Source organism: Ailuropoda melanoleuca, chromosome 1, assembly GCF_002007445.2.
Source record: "Ailuropoda melanoleuca isolate Jingjing chromosome 1, ASM200744v2, whole genome shotgun sequence".
Taxonomy (NCBI): Eukaryota; Metazoa; Chordata; class Mammalia; order Carnivora; family Ursidae; genus Ailuropoda; species Ailuropoda melanoleuca.
In genome coordinates, this window is record NC_048218.1 from 83,812,082 (window position 1) to 83,835,381 (window position 23,300).

Sequence of the window (23,300 nt, forward strand, 5' to 3'; positions counted from 1 at the left end):
TTATTCTTATTTCCATTTTACAGTTTAAAAAAAAGAACTAAGGATAAGTCACTTGCCCAAGTTCACACGGCTTGGAAGTGTCCGTTAAACTAAAGTTATTTCTCTTTTTATCCTTCTATGCCACATTTTGAATATTACTTAATTACAGACATATTGGCACAATGAACAGTCAAGGATATTGTTCACATTTTAGATGCTTGAGTTTCTATCCCAATTTCATCTCTCCTCTTTCTCTCACTTTGTTTAATATGCTTCTCTGTAAATTTTGCATATAAAATTAGCCATCCTTGGGGCACCTGGGTGGCTGAGTCGATTGAGCGTCTGACTCTTGGTTTCAACTCAGGTCATAATGTCTGGGTCGTGAGATCAAGCCCCATATTGGACTCCTCACTCAGCACAGAGTCTAACTGAGATTCTCCCCTCTGCCCCCCCCAAATAAATAAATAAATAAAATCTATAAAATTAGCCATCCTTTCCTCAATGAAAGTGGATTTTTATTAAGCTCTTGTCAGTCTCACCTCACCAAATAATTTTTTTTTAAAGATTTTACTTATTCATTCAACAGAGAGAGAGAGACAGCCAGCGAAAGAGGGAACGCAAGCAGAGGGAATGGGAGAGGAAGAAGCAGGCTCCCAGCAGAAGAGCCTGACGTGAGGCTCGATCCCAGAATGCCGGATCATGCCCTGAGCCGAAGGCAGACGCTTAATGACTGAGCCACCCAGGCGCTCCACACCAAATAATTTTTTAAAAACAATTTTTTTAAAAAATCTATCAGAGTTGCCAACAAGGACCTATCAAAATTCTTTACATTACATTTTTTTTTAAAAGATTTTTTATTTATTTATTTGACAGAGATAGAGACAGCCAGCGAGAGAGGGAACACAAGCAGGGGGAGTGGGAGAGGAAGAAGCAGGCTCATAGCAGAAGAGCCTGATGTGGGGCTCGATCCCACAACGCCGGGATCACGCCCTGAGCCGAAGGCAGACGCTTAACCGCTGTGCCACCCAGGCGCCCCTACATTACATTTTAGTAGAGCACAAATTCAACATCAAAACAGGCACCGATGTTCACTACAAATATATGAAAAATAATTTTTGAGTTCCAGTAACTCCAGATTGTATATTTTTTAAGTTTCTAATAAAATTCTCCAACACTGTATCTATGGTTATAAGCCAGATATAAAGGAGTCTTATCACAATGAGGATATTACAGCAGCATTAGTTCAGATATGTGCCTATTACTGTAGCAAATATGTTCCATAAGCAAGAAAAGGAAAAAGGCATAAAGATCACAAAGAAAGAAGTAAAATGGTCTCGATTTGCTGATAACATTATAGTCAATACGGAAAATCCTTAAAAATCTACAAACTACTAACTAGTAAAACTAATAAATGAATTTAGCAAGGTCATGGAATACAGGTTTATAGGCAAAAATCAATTTCAATTTTATACTCTGGCAACAAACATCTTGCAAATAAAATTTTTAAAATTTGACTATAATACAGAATTCAGAAAACTTAGAGTTATGTAGCTTATGCTTCTGGATAACTTTTTCTCTTTAAATGAGATCATTTGAATAAAACTAGAAAAGTTTTTCAACCAGAGGCAACGTATTATATTCACTTGATCAACAGATTAAATCCTTTCAAAAGTTTTAAATAAACGTGTTTTTTGCATCGTCATAACTCTTAAAAAACTTACATCACTATAATGGTCAGTTATTCATTAGGCCCATTAAATTGAGCACCACATCGTGTGGTTTAAAAAATAATATTTCCATTCTCTTCTTATAAAACGTAATTCAATCAAAAAGAATTCAAACCAGAAGATATACTGGGGAAAATATAAGATTTGCAACCAGGGTCCTGAACTGCCACTAATGAGCTCTGTGGCCTAAAGGTCGTCATTCAGTCTCTGAGCTTCGGCACTTTCCTTGCTAAGCATGGCTGCAGCAATAATTCCCACCTCACAGGGTTTCGTTAAGTTCAAAGGGGGTGACACACATGCCGTGCTGTTTGAAGCATTATATAAACAATACCAATTATTTATTATGAGCTACAATTCTGTGTGCCACGTGTATCTCCTATTATCTCAATTATTTTATAATTGGGGGAAATAAGCAGAAGGAAAAAAACAGTGAGTCTGACAACCACACTGGCTGGCGGCAACAAATATTAATCTACCAGAAAAATATATTAAGCAACTAGCAGGAGCACCAAGAAATTAGCAAGTGGAAGAAGAAAAATGCTCAAGGACAGCATTTTTCTGGAGAAAAATACAGAATAGCTATATGATGCAAGAGTTTATAAAGTAATCTCTAAAGTAGTCATAAAGTCTTTGCTAATTTTCATTGCCAAGAGTTTTTGACTTATTAGGGAATTTGATTAAAAATTTTAATATACCCCAAACATTCACCCTCAGTTTCTGGGGTCACCTGATATTGTCACAAAGTCCATAATCGGTGAGGGAAATGCGTTAGTATTCACAGGCAAATGGCCCCACACAGGGAAGGATTCTATGACAAACATCCTCGGGTTTCTTCCATCCCACACATGGCTGGCCTCTGAAGCCGTGTGTGTCCCTCCACGAGCGGCTCAGAGATGGAGACACTGCCCACAGGACTTGTCAGCTCTACTAAAATGTCAGGACACACTGAGGCCCAAATCCCTTTAAAAGCTACCCCAGATTGAACAAACACTTCAGTCTAATGATCCATGCTATCTTCGCTCTTGCCACATTAATGTCTACATATTGGTCCTTTAAGACACTTTCTTTCACATTCAAAGGCAGTACTCCATGCCATGTGCTCTGAACACCTTCTTTCACTAATGATGCCAAGTCTACGCTCACAAGTCTCTCTCTCCTAGTTTCTCTGGTTGATAGCCTGGGATCAGAGCGGAGCTGATTCTTAGTATTCGAACCCTCAACTTCATGCTCTCATTAACCAGCCACAGCCCCACTAAGATTACTACCCCGAAAATACCGTAAAGCACTTGCCCTCCTGTGGGGGAAAGTGCAGCCACAAAATCGGGCAGGACCTTCTTTTGTGTAAGCACTGTGCTAAAACTGCAGAAACTAGGATCACATCTTGGGTTTTGTAATGATGCTAGCAAAGTACATACAAGAAGAAAAGGAACTGCACTAGAGTATAAAGACTGGGGTGAGCCTCTCTCTTAGTGTCCAGTGTCCTTTGTCTTAAGGTGTGATGCGCTGTCTTTAGAAAAATATAAAAATAGGGGACACCTGGCTGGCTCAGTCAGTTGAGCATCTAACTCTTGATTCAGCTCAGGTCATGATCTCAGGGTTGTGAGATCAAGCCCCACATCGAGCTCGGCGTTCAGTTCAGAGTCTGGCTTGAGATTCTCTCTCTCCTTCTCCCTCTGCCCCTCCCCCTGCCCTCACCTCACTTTCTCTCTCCCTCTCTAAAAAAATTTTAAAAATTTAAAGAAAGAAATCATGCAGGTTAGAAAACTACCAATTGACAGTGAAATACAACTTGAAGAATAAGAGGGCAGAATACAAAATAATGCTTTTCTCAAGCTATGATGGTAGAGTGCTTTATTAAATTAAAACAGGTTACAAATGAAATTCAGATATACTGCAGTAATTCTTTAAATAAACTGTAGCATGCAGGAAGATTCCAAAAATATATTCATTCTATGGTAACTCCTTAATATATGTCAAACCACAAGAAACATAAACATGGGGGGAAATCACTGATAAAAGTTAATGGGGCAGTTAGACATCAGTACACAACAAAATTAACCTTGATCCATATCTTATACCAAACACTGGAATAAGGTCCAGAAAGCTCTAAGAGATAAGCATTTAAAAAACTAGAAAAGAGCAGAAGAGAATATTTATCCCACTTCTGAAGGGGAAAATAATGTCTGGCCAAGAAAACATAGGATAGAGAAATGGGGTAGTTGAGTATAAAAATGTAAACACTAATGAACAAGTTTTACACCACAAAATAAAATAAACAAATAGAAAACCAATCACAACACAATGAGGAAAGATGTAAAGTACAATGAAGAAAAGTTTATATCCAAACTACGTAAAAACTGATAAAAATTTCAAGACGCCAGCATTCAGGCTTAACTTGGTAAGTTTTTCTTTTAAGATCGTGTAGTTTAATTATGAGAAAATATTAAAATCAAATCATCACATTCTCACTACCTCCTGAAGTAATAAGGACATTACAACAATCTCAGGGCAAGTATATGCCTACAAACTAGCAAAAAGTATTAAAATTACAAAGCCTGAAGCCACAGATAAAACCTGTATATGTATATTGTCACAATGTAAATCGGTTCCATCTTTCTAGAGATCAATACAACTACGACCCTTTGACATAGTATTTCTCCTTTGGGTACAGATTTCAGAAACCCAAAAGACAGAGGAAAAAAAAAAAACCTAATTTGCACAAAAATATTCACAGATGCACTATTTATAATAGGAAAAAGAGCTCCCAAACAGAGGAGCTAAGAACTTGTGGCATATAAACACAACAAAATATTACAACGTTATTTTCCTTTTTTCAAGATTTTTTTTTTAATTCAAGTTAGTTCACATATAGCGTAGTATTAGTTTCAGGGATAGAATTTAGTGATTCATCAGTTGCATATAACAGCCAGTGCTCATTACATCACGTGCCCTCCTTAATGCCCATCACCCGCTTATCCCTTCCCCAACTAACTCCCCTCCAGCAACCCTCATTTTGTTTCCTATGGTTAAGAGTCTCTAAGGGTTTATCTCCCTCTGTTTTCATCTTATTTTATTTTTCCTTCCCTTTCCCTATGATTCTCTGTTTTGTTTTTTAAATTTCTCATGAGTAAGATCATATAATTGTCTTTTTCTGATTGACTTATTTTGCTTAGCATAATACCCTCCAATTCCATCCACATTGTTGCAAATGGCAAGATCTCATTCTTTTTGATGGCTGAGTAAATATTAAGAATTGTAAGTCGTATATATAGGACGGAGTACAGAATTGTATATAGTACGCACAGAAAAGTAATGTTCATGAAAAAAGCATATGCTGATGACGAGGAGGAAAGAGAAGAGAGGAAGGGAAGTCTGTTCATTGACAAAAGCCTGAAATGAAGCTGCAATGTCATCCATGGTTTTATATTCAAGTTCTTCACCTTGGGGCTGACAGCCTTACCTCCCATTACCTTTGTGCTGGGTCCGAAGAAGTGTGCGTCAGACTACTACCATGAAGGATTACATTGTTTTGTGTTGTATTTCATTTTGTTTCTGTTCATTAAGGAAAGACACGTGACCCCATTGCATGTGACTAGTCCCCGCTCCAGCCAGATGTGAACTTACTCCCACAGGTAAGTCCCACAAAACCCAAATGGGTCTACACGCTGTTCAAACAAACTAATCCATTGGATGTGGCTACAATGTCAAGTTGCTATAGAAATTTCTAAATGCTTACTCTCAGTGTTTGTACTTATCTCTTGGAACCAGTCAGCTGACCACACTTGAGTAGCACTGGCCTAGAGCTACTGGCTGCCATGTCCACGCCCCATTCTTAGAACTGCTGAGGACAAGATAGTTCTAAGAATGTCTCATGGTCAAGAAAGCGTCACTTCAAGGACCTTCAGAGACAACGGGTCAGGCCCCAAACCTTCAGGGCAGCGCACCTCAAAAACCAGCTACATACACCAATGCCTCCATGACTGTACAAACCCCCCGGAGCCCACGCCTGTCCCCTTGTCCATCTGCCAACCTGTGCCCATGACCAATTCCCAATATCTCCTGACTCATCACCCTGTGCTGCTGGACCTTAACCCCAAATCCACTTGTATTTCCTAACTGTTACCATCGCATTTATTCAATTGTGTGGCTGTGAGAAACCCAGGCTTGTTTCATTCGAGGCCACCACGTTCAGAGCCTGAATCACGCATTCGCTCCTTGAGGGCAGGGAAATCACGTCACGTTCATTTCTTCTTCTTTTTTTTTTTTTTTTTATTTATTTGACAGAGACAGCCAGCGAGAGAGGGAACACAAGCAGGGGGAGTGGGAGAGGAAGAGGCAGGCTTCCAGCGGAGGAGCCTGATGCAGGACTTGATCCCAGAATGCTGGGATCACGCCGTAAGCCGAAAGCAGACGCTTAACGACTGAGCCACCCAGACGTCCCACGTCACGTTCATTTCTAAATTCCAACAACAGTACCTGGCACAGAGTAGAACTGAAGAAACATTTATGGACTGAGTGGCAAAGTTTGTGTAGTTATTTGTCGTTCAGTTACAGCGTTTAGTCTCTCTCTGGAACTGATTCTCAGTGCCCTTCTGATCTGTATTTAAGACACTTCCGGGGGCGCCTGGGTGGCACAGCGGTTAAGCGTCTGCCTTCGGCTCAGGGCGTGATCCCGGCGTTGTGGGATCGAGCCCCACATCGGGCTCCTCCGCTATAAGCCTGCTTCTTCCTCTCCCACTCCCCCTGCTTGTGTTCCCTCTCTCGCTGGCTGTCTCTATCTCTGTCAGATAAATAGATGGAATCTTAAAAAAAAAAAAAAAAAAAGACACTTCCGAGTACAGGCTCTATTTCAAGTCTTCAACCTAAGTAAACAATGAGGATCATCAAGGGAAAGCTGATGGCCATGCATAGAAAACCAGCCTCAAGCATCTGCAGGAACACTAGTTTTTCAGGTTTGGCTAAAGCCAGGCTCTCAGCAGCTTGAACACTTGAACCCCTTTACCCCAGTTCCCCTACTTTCTGTGACCAAGCCAGCCTCACTGGTTCTTCATCCCACCTTAGACCCTATCTGGCTCCTCCTTGCCGAGGCCACCCAGCCCAGAACAGCCAGAGCACTTCTCTGCATGTTCTTAGCTAAATAAGATTCTACCGGTCATTTTCATGACACACTGAACAGAAATTTGACCAACATGCATGACTTAACTTAGAAACCTGAAATCACAAGGAAGTCAAGAAATACCATTCAGGACTTCTCGAAAGCTCTATAATGATCCCCTGAGACAACATCTCTCACCCCACAATCATAACACGAGAGAGGAGCAACATTAGAAACCCATGTGTTGCTTAAACCCACTCCTCAAAGCATTTCAGTATAAACATGATATACACACAGACATTCATTTATTACTTTACACTGTATTATCCTACCTACTATTCAGAAGTAACATCAACGACAAAGTCGCCTTTTTTGTACTGCTGTCTCTTAAAAGAATATGAAAACCGAGGCGAACATAAAGGTCAAGGTTACATGTTTTCAGAATGGCAAGTGAACAGTCATTTTAAATAAAAATACACCACATTGTCAATCAGTAGGTGTTCAGAGAACTTTGTTTACGATGGTGTGTTCTTGGAGACCGGCCTCCGCTGGAAGACAGGAAGGGAGAGCGAGCCTGTGTGAAGAGTGCACTCAGGAAAGAGAGTCGCTGCGTAACACTTGTTTTTATAACCACAGAACAGTGTGGAAAAGAAGCGGTCATTGCCACAAAGAGAAACATGATGTAGGTAGACGGAGTCACAACAAATCCATGTCCAGGACAAATTACATACTAACACCAAGGAAGGTTGTGACTCACACACTCGTGCAAAGGGGAGATGAAAAAGGACAAGAGCACAGTATTTTCTAGAACACTGATTTTTAAAAAATACATCAAAGGAAAGAAAAAGCAATGAACTGAACTAGCTACTTGTAACAGTGAAAGGAAATCACCCGAATGCCCAAGAACAGATTTCTTTAGTAATTTACACATTCATGAACTGTAACACCCTTCAGCCATTTAAAATTTATTTGTAATGCGTATTTACTGATAGGAAAAGCTCTGCGTGGTATCTTTGAGCGAAAAAAGCAAGTAACCAAACAGCACGTATGACGTTACAATATACAACAACATGCTGGCCCTGTATGGCGTGTGACATCATCTCTGCACGCAGGCATCACGTGGGATGGTCTTCTTCATGTTGTCTTTCACATTTTCTAATTTTTCTTCAGGAAAATTGATTCATTATTTAACAGTAAAAAATTATAAAATTTTTCTTAACCAAATGTGTTTAAAACTAATTATATGTATACATAATAGAACGAGCAGTTGTTCAAATGCTCCCTTTTCTCAACCCAAGCTTTCTTTAGGTTTTTGCAACCAACTAGCTCTAAGGGGCTGTATATTCTTGATACAGTAAAAGTGTGATCTGAAATCACTAAGATTATCTCAAAATGTATAGCTCAGGAAATTTGGGAACACACTAGTAAAAGAGGAGATGGAGAGTGTAATCTCAGGGAGACAGAGGAGAATATGATGACAAGAGAGAAAGGAAACAAAGCAAGGTCACTGTACCCCAGCCCAGGTAGATGCCTTCCGTGTTCACAGAAGGGTATTGTGTGTGGAGTGGGAAAAAGCTATGAGGGAGAATGAGGCTGTGATGTCTTCTCCGGGGATTAGAGAAGCTGGTGGAGTGCGGGGCAGGAGGAGTTGATTCAGCAGAGGGAGAGAAAGTCAAGCACAACTGGTACTCTGATTATGTTTACGTCCTACTACACGATCACCCTGGCTACTGGGGGGAGCTGTAGGGTGGGGGCCAAGAGAATATATGGTCACGAAGCTATTATGCAGTCTAGACCCACATTACCTCTGGCCACATGGAAATATTTAGCTCTAAATTAATTTAAATTAGTTGAATTAGAAGTTCGGTTTCTCAAACACAAAGGCCACATGGCAAGCGCTCAGTAGCTTCATGCGGCTGCGGGTTACCATACTGGAGATGCAGAACAACGCCATCACCACAGAAAGTCCTTTTACGCAGCCGTCGTCTACACGAGGCAAGATGGTGGCTCAGCCTGGAGGAGGTGGCAGGAAGTCGCGGAAGGGGACTCACAGCAGGGACTGGGAAACTTCGGCAGACGCAGGTTATAACTTTAGGATAGAGCCCCTGGGCAAAGAAGATGGATTAGAGGTAGGGGTATCTGGAAAAGGGCAAAATCAAGGACAACTCCTGTTTTAATTCATTAGACTCATAAGACGACCCAGCTCTCTCTGCTCAACTCTTGCTTTCATCAAGCAACCACCTGCCTATTAATTCTGCCTCTCACATACCTCCAATCGGAATGGTACCTATAAATATTCCAATGACCAGAGTACAGACCCCCAGTACATTCTGGCTTCTAGGGCCAAACAAACAAGAGTTTTTCAATGCAAAAATTAAGTACAGGCAGATGGGAAGCCAATGTGCAATAAGAAAGCAAAACAAGGTTCGAGGTCAAGGGCAGCAAGCAGGCAATCCACAGCAAGGGGAAATATGATGGGGAAAGAGCAGTATCAAAAACCAGGCTGGACAGCAAGGAAAGCCTCAAACAGCTCGCCAGTTGAACAAACCTTCCAGAACACAATATTTGCAAAATCCAGAAACCTTGCTTCCAACAGCAAATCCACTGAAATAAAATAATCCATATAAACTAAGTAGAAGAAACCAAATGCATATAATCCCAGGAGAGTGTAAGCCTCTCTGCTAGACATCGATAAATCATGCTTGTGGCTGTGAAGTGTTAAGAAAAAATAGAAATGTTGATGTAGGAATGATTCTTCCAGTTCGCTCCAACTTTTGCCTCTTTCATCTCTGTAGAGGGACTCCCACGGACGCCTTAGAGCTGCACAGCCAACCCAGACAGCTAAAGGCAGAGTCCAACAACTACATTTTGACACAATAAATTTACTACGGTTCTGTCATTTAGGACCTCTTTCCCTAAGGATAAAACCACGTCCTTGCTCTGGGTATTTGGAACAATGAGGATGCGGTCCCCCAAACAGCTGGGGAAGGGTTTTGCCAAGGCACAAGGAGCGGCTGCTACAAGATTCACAGGACAAATGAACAAAATGAAACTCATCAGAGTGAGGACACTGAGGTGAGCACCTTCGGCCGAGATAAACCAAAGCTACAGTCCACGTAAGCAGTTCCCAGCTTACATCTAAAAAGAGAAAATGTTGAAACCACCTTGTCAAAGCTAAAAACATTTTATAGTCATTTCTTCTCATTTTTTTTTAAGATTTTATTTATTGATTTGACAGAGAAAGAGAGAGCCACCGAGAGAGGGAACACAAGCAGGGAGAGTGGGAGAGGAAGAAGCAGGCTCCCAGCGGAGCCGGGAGCCCGATGCAGGGCTCAATCCCAGGACTCTGGGATCACGCTCTGAGCCGAAGCAGACGCTTAACGACTGAGCCACCCAGGCGCCCCAAATTCTCATTTTTAAAAAGAGATGGTTTTCTTCAGGATGCATTTCCCCTGACAAACTATATTAAACAGGAGGATTGGGTTTCCAGGCTAACCCATAAAAACCCATCACTACGAGCTGGATCTGAGTATGAATAATAGCCCTGCACAGAGTTCCCCCCAAGGAGGCCAGCAAACACTCCTGCCCAAGGCTTTTGCTGCAGGGCAGAGCCTCATGCAGAATTACCAAGTACAGGCTGTCTCTCCCTGGCAACCCCAAGACACTATAAATCCCATTTCACCGTCTTCTCAGAAGAATCCCCCCCCCAATAAATCCCACTAAAGAGATAGCTAACATTAAGTAGGTTTAATGGGAAGCCATGATTATAACAATAATCATTACCTGCCAGGTAGGTAGTACAGAGGGAAAAGCCAAGGCTCCGAGAAATTCAGTGAAACTAAGATACCTGCTGAAGTCTTACTGCTACTACGTAGTAACGGGGTGAGGGGAGGGACTGGAACCCAGGCCAGTCTGGCCCTCCACATGCTTCCCAGGGCCACTGAGAAGCAGATGTTGTTTTGGTGGAAGGAGCCAGGTGGGCGGCTGCGGGCAAGCCCATGACATCATGGAGGCTTGGGGGAAAAGAGCAGTTTCTTCCTTTTTACCAAGGCTGTTTCATTCCAGGAAAGCAGAAGGGGCAGGCAAAGGAGAGCAGCCACACAAGTGGCTTATGCCAGGTGCTCTGCCAGGCTTTCCTGAAGGGGAGGAGACAGGCTCCACCTGCTCCACTTCCCAAACTCCAAAGGACAGCCGGAGACCCTGGGAGGTGGCTGTCCCAGGCTGACAGCTCCCCGACGGAACAGTGGCAAGACCCAAGGTGGTGGGTTCCGGACCCCTGGGAAAGCAGCTGCAGGGTCTGGCAGCCCCCAGAGCCCACCCACCCCCATCAACCGATGGCCAGCCAGTAGTCTGGATCTGTCGGTGGTCCTGCTCTGCTGGTGCAGGCCCAGAGATATAGTGCATATCGGCTGGGGCTCCTTCCAAAGCTGCAGGCTACAGAGTCAATGGCAGAACCCGCCCAAAGGCACACGTCCGAAGGAGCACATCAGCAGCTGTATCTAAGAGTTCCAATACGTGAATTACTTTCGCCCTTGTCCCCTGCCCACTCCTCTCTCCTCCTGGCCAGTTAATCCACTGATCCCACTAACAGACCACCAAGCCTATTTCTAAGACTGCTGGGGACAGAGACATCAGTGTCCAGGTCACCACTTAGAGCAACACCCAAAGAATTAACCAGGGCCAAGAAAGCAACACTTGGTTGGATCAGGAGAAAGTTTTCATAATTGCAACTCACAAGAGCCGTCAGCCTCTGGGCCCGTCGCCCATGTAGCCAATATGGGGCAGATTTACTCTAGAGTGATTTTATTTCATACAACGGTAAAGTCTGCATGTATTCCATCTATAACTACTTGTGCCACATGATTATCTGTTCAAATTTCTAATTCCTGCAGGAAATAGTGCCCCAGCCTCCTGCATGAGTTTCTCTACGCAGCACTCGAACACCGGACCTGACCGTCTCACCCTCATTGACGCCCCTGATACGTCCCATCTGGGGGCTACAAACCGTGAGGTCACCGTTAGCTCCTCCCACAGCATACTTGGTCACTAAGTTGCGCTGTATCATTCATCAAAATGTCTACTGAGTTTATTCCCACCACTCCACCATCTCTATCCCCACTGTCATCACCCTCAAGAAAGAACCACTCCCCGAATATTACTACTTCCCGATCCCACTACCCCCATTCCTCTTCAAGTTGTCCCCACCTTAGTCCTCATTGAGCTTCCAGGACAGGAAATAACCACTGTCCTCACGCTGCTCCCTGGCTCCTGACTGGCCAGCCCATCGGTCTAACCTTACCAAGGCCGACCTTCATAAACCGCAGAGGATTCAGCCTCGCTTTCCAGTTGCCCAAATAATCCTCTCTTCCTTACATATGTGCCAAGCTTGGTCGCACGTCCGTGCCTCTGTCCCTTCCTCCCCCACAATGCCACTTTTCAGATCCCATCCAGGTGTCCAGACCAATAACTTTTCTAGATTTTATTGATTATTCCTGCATCTGAAATCTCCATTCATACGTGGTAAATGCCACACTGTTCAAAATTTAATACTCTGTAAGTGCTTCAGGGTCTAACGTCATGACACGTCAGGGCTTAAATCCCACCTGTGTCCCACACCAGTCTCTGAACAAGTCCCTGAGCAAGCTACGTAACTCTCTCTCAGTTTCTTCTTCTGTCAAACCGGGCAATGATAGTAATTATAATTTACAAGCCAATTACTATTGTAACTAAAAGAGATAATGTATATAAAAGTACCCAGTACTGTGTTTGACTCCTAGTAGATACTCAGAATTGCACTCATATTCCATACTATGCTAGAAACATCCTTGTCATACTCTACTGTGGTCCTCTGTTTCCCTCCTAAATGCTCAAACCCTCCCAGGGCAGCGCTGGGTACATAGTAGGATCTAAGTAAGTGTGAATACTTGCTAATTAACACAAAACAAACTGTTTTCTTTACCTTTTCTTTAAAAGATTTTATGTATTTATTTGACAGAGAGACAGACAGCCAGCGAGAGAGGGAACACAAGCAGGGGTAGTGGGAGAGGAAGAAGCAGGCTCCCAGCGGAGGAGCCTGATGTGGGGCTCGATCCCAGAACGCTGGGATCACGCCCTGAGCTGAAGGCAGACACTTAACGACTGAGCCACCCAGGTGCCCCCAAACTGTTTTCTTTTTAATCTCATCACAGGAAGCCACATACTCTTGTGCACCCCAAGCACCATCTCTAGTCTGCAGGCATGTTCAGATTCATTGGATTCTTGTCATTATTGCATTGACCTGCTGTTCCAGCCCTAAAAATAGGTGCTCTTGTTCCCATCTTCCCTGAGCTTGGGGACAGGAGGAGTCCTGGGCTGACTGCCCATAATACTGAACATGAGCAGCCAGAGGCCGGGGCTACATCCACAGGGACCAGCGCTCTCGTCATCTCCCCGAGGGGCATCACGTCCACCAAGATCCCTGTGGCGCCCAGAAACACAACACACAAAACACCCAGCAAGGGCCCAAGACACCTCTCCCTAGCTTGTCAAGGGTCAAGTTTACGACTTTTTAGATTATGACAAAATAAAAATACGGTATTGGTTACATTTAATAACATTTTTTATTCCAAAATACATGTTCATGATTTTAAAAAAAATAGAAAAAACAGGGGCGACTGGGTGGCTCAATCACTTAAATGTCCAACCCTTGATCTCAGCTCAGGTCTCCATCTCACAGTGAGTTCAAGGCCCCTGTTGGGCTCATGCCTACTTAAAAAAAAAAAAAAAAAAAAAAAAAAAAAAAAAAAAAAAAAAAAGATAGAAAAACAGAAAAGATGCAGCCTTACTAGCACAGGTGCACAAGACCCCAACTGTTCCGTGTCCTCAACAATTGGTATCCCAACCATGACAGAGATGTACTAAGTACTTTGTGAGCACAGGAAAATGGGAGTCTGACTCAGCTTGGGGAGAGGGGAGTGGTGAGTGCTTTACGGAGAACATGTGAGCTGGTTTTTAAGGATCAGTAGGGTTTTCCCTGGGGGGAAAGCATTCCAGGGGTTGGGAGAAGGCATTCCAGGCCAAGGGAAGAGCATGCGCCAATGCATGGAGGGCCGAAAGCATGGAGCATGCGAAGAACACAAAGTCCCTTGGGCCAAAGGGAATGTAAGTAGAGGTTAGGTGCTAAGTGACAGCACTGGCAGGAAAGTTGGATCAACTTGGTAAACGGATTGAGGTGCTATGTTAGGAAAGCCTGAATGGTGCTTTGAAAATATCTCGGCAGCGAAATGACACAGTAAGACTCAGGTTTTAGAAAAACTAAGGGTGCAATGTGACAGACTGGAAGGAAGGCAAGGTGGTCAGTTAAGAAAACTCTTGTACAACAGTCCAGGCAAGAGATGATGAGGGCTTGAGCCTGGGCCGTGGATAAAGAGAGAGCAAGCTATCCCAGAACCTGGCTAGTGGGATGTAATACAAAAGAGAGGGAAAGCTTTTGACTTTGGCCTCAGAGGAGGCGAAGGTGCGACTCTCTTCGGTGGTCCCAAATCCGGGTTCATCCGACACCAGCTGCCTCCACCATGCCACCGAAGTTCAACCCCAACGAGATCAAAGTCCTGTACCTGAGGTGCACCAGCAGTGAAGTTAGTGCCTCGTCTGCCCTGGCCCCAAAGATGGGCCCGCTGGGTCTGGCTCCAAAAACGGTTGGTGATGACATCGCCGAGGTGACCAGTGATTGGAAGGGTCTAAAGATTACAGTGAAACTGACCATTCCGAACAGACAGGCCCAGATTGAAGAGGTACCTTCTGCCTCTGCCCTGATTATCAAAGCCTTCGATGAACCACCAAGAGACAGCAAGAAGCAGAAAAACATTAAGCACAGTGGAAATATCACTTTTGATGAGATTGTCAATATTGGCTGACAGCTGTGGCACCGATCTTTAACCAGAGAACTCTCTGGAACCATTAAAGAGATCGTGGGACTGCCCAGTCGGTGGGCTGCCATGCTGATGGCTGCCACCCTCATGACTTCATAGATGACATCAACAGTGACGCTGTGGAATGCCCAGCTAGCTAACTACAGAGGAAAATAATTCAATAAGGGATCATTTGACCAAATAAATAAATAAAAGATGGGGCGCCTGGGTAGCTCAGTCTGTTAAGCATCTGCCTTTGGCTCAGGTCATGATCCCAGGGTCCTGAGATTGAGCCCCGTTATCAGGGTCTCTGCTCGGCGGGGAGTCTGCTTCTCCCTCTGCCTCTTCCTCTGCCTGCTGCTCTGTGTGCTTGCGCTCTCTCTCTCTCTGTGTCAAATAAATAAACAAAATCTCTAAAAATAAATAAATAAAATAAAACCAAATATAATATAATAAAATAAAGGAGAGGGAGATACACGCATGCCCACAGCAGCCTTATTCACAATAGGCAAAAATGGAAGCAAGCCAAGTGTCCCTCAGCAGATGAATGGATAAACAAGATGTGGTCTACACATACAATGGAATGTTACTCTGGCTTTAAAAGGGAAGGAAACTCTGACACATGCTACAACATGGACAAACCTTAAAAACATGGTAAGTGAAATAAGCCCATCACAAAAGGGTAACTACTGTATGATCTCACTTAGCAAATTCATTGAGACAGAAAATAGAATGGTTGCCAGGGGCCGGGAGGCTGGAGGGTGGGGGCCTGGGAAGTTATTTATTGGTTAAGGGGGACAGAGTTTCAGTTTTGCAAGATGAAGAGCTCCAGAGATACATGGTGGTGATGGTCATGCAACAACGTGAATGTCCTTTAATGCCACCGAACAGTGCGCTTAAACACGGTTAAGATGGTTAAATTTATGTTAAGTGCATTTTATACAATTTTTTTTAAAGCAAGAGAGGGAGAGGGAGGCAGAGTTGATAATATTGTACATCTCCCAGCCTGTGACCCTAAATGAAGGGCAGCACCTTTAAGTGCATTCCAGTCCACAGGAAGAACAATGCAGGGGAGTGAAAACAGAATTCAGAGCCACACAGATGTCCAGGTTCAATACAACTGAGGACACAAACTTTCCCAAAAGGCTCCCTGACAGGGTCAGCATCGTCTCTGACATTCCTAGACTCTGAAAATGATACAACTTGAAAGATAATTAACAGCAGCCAAAAAGAGATAGGAAGTGACTTCCTGATTATTCATTTGGAAAAGTAGGATTCTAGTGTATGTGGGGCAGATTATGCAAATACGTCAATTTCACTCCTTGCTGAAAACCCAAAGAAAAGAACAGTAAAGACATTATGTTTTTAAGAAACATCAACTGTAGCAACAAAATCTGGAAACCGAACTGCAGATGGAGAAGCAGTACAAGACTAAGACAAGCCAACAAAGAGGAATCCTAGCTAGGCCTGCTGCAGAGAAAATCAAGATCCGATCTGACATCCACCCCAAAATTTCCAAGAGACTCCAGAACTAGTAGCTCCAGGTAACTCTGGAAGCTGGGGTGAAAGAAGGGCTGAAGGAAGAACAACGTAGGGGAGTGAAAAGAGAATTCGCTCTCAGGAAGGAAGGTTTGAAAATCCGTCTAGGTAGCAGTCAGAGCCCCAGATCCCTCCTCTACTCCCAGTGGGCCCTCCCCCACAGGCAACCACTGGAGGTTTATTCTCTAGAGCAGGTAAAAACACAGGACTCGGGTCTGTGCGACAAGGGGCTCAGTTAAGAATAGAGGTTCCAGGGGCGCCTGGGTGGCACAGTGGTTGGGCGTCTGCCTTCAGCTCAGGACGTGATCCCGGCGTTGTGGGATCGAGCCCCACATCAGGCTCCTTAACTATGAGCCTGCTTCTTCCTCTCCCACTCCCCTGCTGTGTTCCCTCTCTCGCTGGCTGTCTCTATCTCTGTCAAATAAATAAATAAAATCTTTAAAAAAAAAAAAAAAAGAATAGAGGTTCCATTCGGAATACACGGAGACTTAGAGTTGTGTGTGTAATGTATATGTGTCAGTCCAGATGTGGACCAAACACACCAACTATTCCAGGTCTTTCAGGCAGGAAGGGATTTAATACAGGGAATTAGAGGGTACATAATCATGGTTAGAGCTGTGAGAGCCAAGGTCAGAGAAACCACTCAGGTTCAGGAAATCCAGATGCACAAGCATTGTAAGAAACTGGGTAGGTGATCCCCGCTCCCCCATGGCTGAGGTGGCCTGGAGTCCCAGAAGGATACTCTGAAGCTGACGGGAAAACCCCACATCTAGCATGGGCCACTGCGATAGTAACAATGTGGCTTCTCCTTCTGAAACTCTCACTGGCAGAATCAAAATCAGAATCCTTCTGTCTAGGGCACCTGGGTGGCTCAGTTGGTTAAGTGACTGCATTTGGCTCTGGTTATGATCCCAGGGTTCTGGGATCGAGCCCCACATTGGGCTCCCTGCTCTTCGGGGTGGCTGCTTCTCCCACTCCCTCTGCCCCTCCCCCATGCACAGGCTCTCACTCAGTCTCTCTCTTCTCTCAGATAAATAAATTAAATCTTTTTTAAAAAAGAAAAAGAAGGGACGCCTGGGTAGCGCAGTCGTTAAGCGTCTGCCTTCGGCTCAGGGCGTGATCCCAGCGTTCCAGGATCGAGTCCCACATCTGGCTCCTCTGCTGGGAGCCTGCTTCTTCCTCTCCCATTCCCCCTGCTTGTGTTCCCTCTCTCGCTGGCTGTCTCTCTGTCACATAAATAAATAAAATCTTTAAAAAAAAAAAAGAAAAGAAAAAGAATCTCCCTATCAAAAGATTCTGGCAACTGTAGCATCCAGGTTCCCAGCCCCTACAACATGGGAGAGGGCTTAACAAAACGGGGATAGAGTGGAGAACCAGGGACTGTATCCAGCCATATCCAATATCTAGATGCCCAGACCACCCTCGTCCTCTCCTCCCACTCTCTGCCAGTGCTGGCAGAGAGACCTTCGCTTTCCAGGCAGAAGATGACAAAAGTCTCCTAACCAGTGGCCAGAGGAAAAAAATTAGGATCCTAATATTTAAGGTTCTCAAAGAAACATCCCAGCCAAATCACCCTCCAGGGAAGCTCACAGTCAACAGAATAAGGAATTCTCACCTCCAAAAAGGTCAACAATTTCCAGCTAAGTAGCTGCAATTTTTTTCAAAGGACCTCAAATCTCTAAATTTTAATTTGCTTCAAAAAGAATGTACATGAGACATATGACATCTATAGTTGAGCTAAGATTAACAACCAATCATTCAATCACCACAAATGTAAAAATGTGAACCAATAAAAGCCACGATGCAGGTGGAACGTGTCACTGGAGTAACCAGTTGTGCCCATACTCTATAACTCTAGAATTCTGGTTTTTAAAGTATGACCTGGAAATCCTATCATGCCCTCAAGGCCCTTCAAGTGATCCGCGAGGTCAAAACTATTTTCATAACATGAACTTATCTGTCTTTTCCACTCCTATTCTCTCCTGAGCATACAGAGGCATTTTTAAGACTCTGCATGATATCTGATGACACCGTCACTCTAACAGCTAACAGAATGGAAGTTGTTTTAAACCTTTCTCAGTCTTCATTCTAACAGGGTAAATATCATTAGACAGAAACCACACAAAAGCTCTCTGGCATTCTCAATAATATTTAAGAGTATACAGGGGCCAAAAATCTTGAGAATCATTGCTATAAAACAACATTTTAGTTAGTTGCTTTTGGAAAGGAACTTTTAATATGTGAAACTAATTAGAATGAGTTTAAGCTTATGTCTTCAGAGGGAAAAGAAATAGTAAATGCTTTACTATCTTAACTCTGTTGATCCCTTAGGAAAGAGATTTTTCCACATAGATCCCCAAATTAAATTATTTTTCCCCTACAAGTAAGCACCATGATGCAAGTCTGACAGCCTGGAAGGTAGCATGCACACCACTATAGCAGCGAGCCCCTAACACAAGCTGTTCCTACAAGTAAGTGATCTCAAAGCCTTTCCCAGTGGCTATGTAAACCAGCCAGTACCATGAGGCCCCAGTTCCTCAGAGTTTTACAAAGGAACATGGAGAACCAACAGTAACATCTCAACATCACCAAGGGATCTCAGAGCTTTAGAGAATGGGAAACAAGCGCCTTTTTATAAAATCATGCTGATGCTGGAAGGGAAGGAGAGGTGTGAGGGACTGCTTATGCTGGAGTCACATTCTCTCAGGCCACCTTTTCGGTGTGTGCAGCTGCTTGTCATAGCAGGTGTGGCCACGCCTCACTGCACTGGGATCACTCTCTTTTCAGCAGCTGCTGGTCACGGGAAGGCTTCTCAGGAAGCCCTTCCAGCACAAATACGAACCTGGAAGAGTGAGGGCATTTCATCCCTGGAGCACCCTTGACCAACAGCCCACGGGAGCCAGTGGATAAATATTCTCCTCTCCATGTCCCAGGTGGAAGACACCGAAGCACATTCAACAGTTCCTCAGAGGTCTCTGGACGGAGTGAGCACCAGTGGTCCATCATGGCAGCCGGCTCAATAACTTATTCTTGGGTTGGCTTTCCTTCTTCCTCTTTGTCATTATTCCCTTGGATGTGCTTCCTCTTATGTTCCCTGATACCTTTCCAAAATAAACTGCCCATGCTAAACCCTTGTCTCAGTCTTTCAGTTGACCCCAGCTAAGACAAGGCATAAGATAGGCTCTCCACGTCATGGGAAGCCAGGTGGGGAAGGGGCATAGTTAACACAGGAGCAGCCCAGCTCCTCTACGATCCTAAAGCTTGGTAGAAGCCTTCACATCTAGCAGATGTTTTAAAATGACCAGTTAAGTGAAAAGAGAATGAAATAATAGCCAACTATGGAAGAGCGACTACAACTAACTGCTGGGTTGTATGTCATAGACTCTAAGTAATGTGGGTTTCACAGGAAACAGTGAAATCTCAAGCAGAAGATGATCAAGACAGGAGGGTGGTTCTGGAAAAGGAAATGAGTCTTAGCCACTGGAGACCAAGAGACTGACTTCCCGGGGCTGGCAGCCTAACGCTGAGGGGAGGTGGGTCAGAGTACATTCAGATGAACGAGGGGTTCAACAACCAAAGGGGTGAATGGATTTTACATGGTGGTCCATGAAGGCTTGTGAGAAAAAGTGTGGACCGAGGTCTCCCCTTAATCACACCAAACTTTCTACATAACCCCGGACAATCAAACACTTGGGCTTACAACCCACGACTGACTCTCTTTATCTCTTTCTTTTCTTCCTAGAGTGATTACGAATTGTCCGGGCATACTTTACACATTAATTTATTTAATCCACAAAACAACCCCATGAGGTAGGTTCTATTATTGCCTCCATTTCACAGATGGAGAACCTGGAACACAGAGAAGTTACACAGCTGGGAGACAGAGCTGGGGTTAAACCCTGCCAGTCTGGCTCTCTCTCACACTTTGTCCCCCATAGTCAATAAAGTCACACATCCCACGTGATAATCCCACATGATTCCTTTCGCAGTGTTTCCCATATGTTGTATCCTTAGCATTTTCAGAACCTGTAACCACAGGTAATTCATACATTTCCTAGGCATTGGTTGGGTTCCTGGTGTGTGTGTGTGTGTGTGTGTGTGTGTGTGTGTGTGTATCAGATGCTGGGCCAGCTGTGGGGGATAAAGATGCAAAGTCCTCACTCTCCAGGAAGGTCACATTACACACCTTACAAGATGAACCAAGTCATGGAGAGGTGAACCTACAGGTCAAAGTGAGAAGGTAGGCCTGGGCTGAAATTGGGACGAACTGGTAGGTGAAAAACACAAATTCTCACTCATCCCAGAAGAAGCAGCACTGAGCATCTGCCCTGTGCTAAGCCCTACAAGGTAGGAAGGAAGGAGAGGGACACTGAAATGAATTACCATACAGTCCCACTCAATCCTCATAAGCAGGTAAGGAATAGCAAAACTGTTCACAGCAGGCCTTAGCATGGTAGATCTGTAATAAAAAATTATTGATTCAGTCTCCCTCTAACACCACTTTAAGTCGCATAACTTATAGTAGTTTTCCATAACTGACCATATTAAATCAAGTTCCTGTTGTAGGTATTCAATGCCCTCATCTTCTACTCTCGAGTCTGACCTTGCTACTGGTTAAATCAATCCTTTTCTTCCTAGTACATTACAAGCAAATAGGAAACCATTCACATTTTATGTGTTTGCCCACGTGATTTACCTTGCTGGATGTTCGTCTTCTTTGTTTCTATCCATCTTTATCTATGGCCATTTTCAAAAGTATCCAATGATTTTTTCTTCCACCCACATGGCTTTGGTCTTTCCTCTACCACAGTCCCATGGCACCTGTAGACTGAAGTCTCTGGGGTGTTTGGCACCAATGGATTTTACTCTCTACGGCTCTTACAGCCATGCATGTATGAGTTGGCACATACTAGGTGCTCAATATCCCTTATCTGATTCATGATGGAGTGTTAAGTACCATAGGGAAAGATCTCCCATGATCACACACTGTGCGTTAATACAACTTGTATAAAACCTTCTTTCTCTTCCTCCTCATAGATAATGAAATATACTGATTCACTGGCCTTGTAAATAAGTCCAGTCTCCCCAAGGAACTACTGTGATATGAATGGAATCATCATTTTACACTGGACATGATGCTTCTAGAACAGTGTTTGGCACACCATTAACTCCCAATAACTATTTATGGAAGTGAATTAAAACAATCAGCTTTATTTCACACCTGCCACATACTATATAATGTGGTAAAGGTTTCCAATAACAACGTTTGTAAGATGAATTTGAAGAGCAACCTCAATCGTACTATCATAAAAGACTAGGCCACTTTCTTCTTCCTGGACTTCACAGGAATTCAATTGCTTAACTTAGTTAAGACCATCATCCCTCCCCACCCTGAGGAGCTATTCGTGGGGACCTGCCCATCGCTGGGCACAAAATCTGAAAATGGCATTTTCAAATACTTTGTGGAGAATACGATTTAATGACACTGCTGACAGTCACTTCAAGTAGTGTGATCACAATATGCTAAGTATTTAAATACGGCCATCTCATTCTACTTAGACCTTTTTGAAAGAAAATAATGAACGAAAAGTGAAATTTTTATCCCCCAAATGATCCGGAATTAGCATAAAATAAAAACTGAATATCGCAGGGAGGATACGAATTCTGGGAGGCCAATGTATAACAAACCAGCCAATATCAATCCAGCAGATAATAAAGGGTACTTCGGAAAATTTGCCTCTTATTTGGGTTTATTTTTTTTTCCCTCCAACAATACTCTACATAATGTGAGTAAAATGTGTTCGACTATTGTTTAAAACCTGCCTCAATCCCTCTAATCCACGCGCCTCCCGGTTGCATTGAGATCTGCCGGGTGACACATGAGATCTAAAGTGGGTGGATAAAAATAACCTGGTCCTCAAAAAGACATGATAAACGCCAGACAGCTGAGTCACTTTGAAGCCCATCTGACTCTGGAAAGGGACATTCACCCTCCTTTTCCTTGTCGCACATATACATGCCACCTGGTGAAAAACACCACCAACCGCCCTGGGTGGAAGGCGGTGATCTGTCGTAACTTCCCCTCCAGTCTCAGGTCACGACCCGCGGCTAAACTTTTAATAATTTATACTAATGCGTCTCAGCCCAGGCGATTCATGTAGAGAAGTAAGGGGAATGACTGAAAGAAACCATAATAATCCAGTAGACCCCCTATTTCTGCTGCCCAAGTGGAGGGACCCGAAGGTTTCTTCTGACATTCTAACGGGAAGCAAAGGAGTGGGGAGCAATGGAAAGTGGAGGAAGAAAAGCTCAGAGAGGAAATACGAATTGTCCGGGAGTGGGAATCCCTGGGCAAAGCAAACGGTCCCAGAAAGAGAAGGGCTGTGTGTGTGTCGGCCGGCGGGCGGGGGGATCGATGCGGTCACCCAGCCGCCCTCCGCTCTCGCCCCCAGAGAGGACGCAAACCATCCGCAACGTGCAGTCAGATCAGGGAACTCTTCCACTGGATCTATCTTTCAAACGGTGGCGGGGCTGGGGCCAAGCAGCTGGGAACTGGGGCCCTGTCAGCCTCGGAAGGCTGGCCGAGCAAACCCCGCGGCGACCCAGTCTTCAGCTGCAGCAGCCTCGGGGAAAGCAGCGCCCCGCACGCAGCAGGCGCTCACTCGGTGTTTGCCGAACTGCAGTGCCCCTGAGCCAACTCCGCCGCCGGGGGAGGAGGTCCCCGGCTGCCACTGCGCATCTTCTCCCCCAGCTTCACGTGCCGCCCAGTTGCGCGGCTCGCGGCCGCCACAGGCCGCTGGCACCGCGACCCTCCCCCGAGGCGCCGCGAACGCCGCCGAGCCTCACTTACGGGGGAGTCGTACGAGAAGGCGCACTCGTTCTTGTACACCCTGTCCCCCGACCTGGGCACGCGGATCGTGGGCATGTGAGGCACCAGCAGCTCGCCGATGTCTCCTGCAGCCATCTTCCTGCTGCCGCTGCCGCCCGGCATGCCGAACAGGGCGCCCCGGCGCTGCATGGCCGCGGCGTGCGCCCGAGCGGAGCCGAGCCGGGTCGGGCCGGAGCGCTGGG

The 23,300-nt window shown here is 44.6% G+C and overlaps 1 protein-coding gene, 1 non-coding gene and 1 pseudogene across 2 annotated transcripts in view; 2 read left to right on the forward strand and 1 right to left on the reverse strand.

Moving 5' to 3' along the window:
• The window catches only part of USP13 (ubiquitin specific peptidase 13), a 109,393-nt gene extending 86,099 nt beyond the window's left edge, over positions 1–23,294 (reverse strand). Inside the window, exon 1 of the mRNA XM_002912458.4 lies at positions 23,080–23,294. Coding sequence (XP_002912504.4) covers positions 23,080–23,247 — 168 coding nt within the window. The 5' untranslated portion in view covers positions 23,248–23,294. The remainder of the gene's footprint in view (positions 1–23,079) is intronic.
• LOC117795595 lies at positions 3,036–3,215 on the forward strand. The gene has a single exon (XR_004619665.1). It is a non-coding gene; the product is annotated as a small nucleolar RNA SNORA81 (small nucleolar RNA).
• LOC109488861 lies at positions 14,340–14,906 on the forward strand (annotated as a pseudogene).
• Positions 23,295–23,300: the final 6 nt, after the last annotated feature.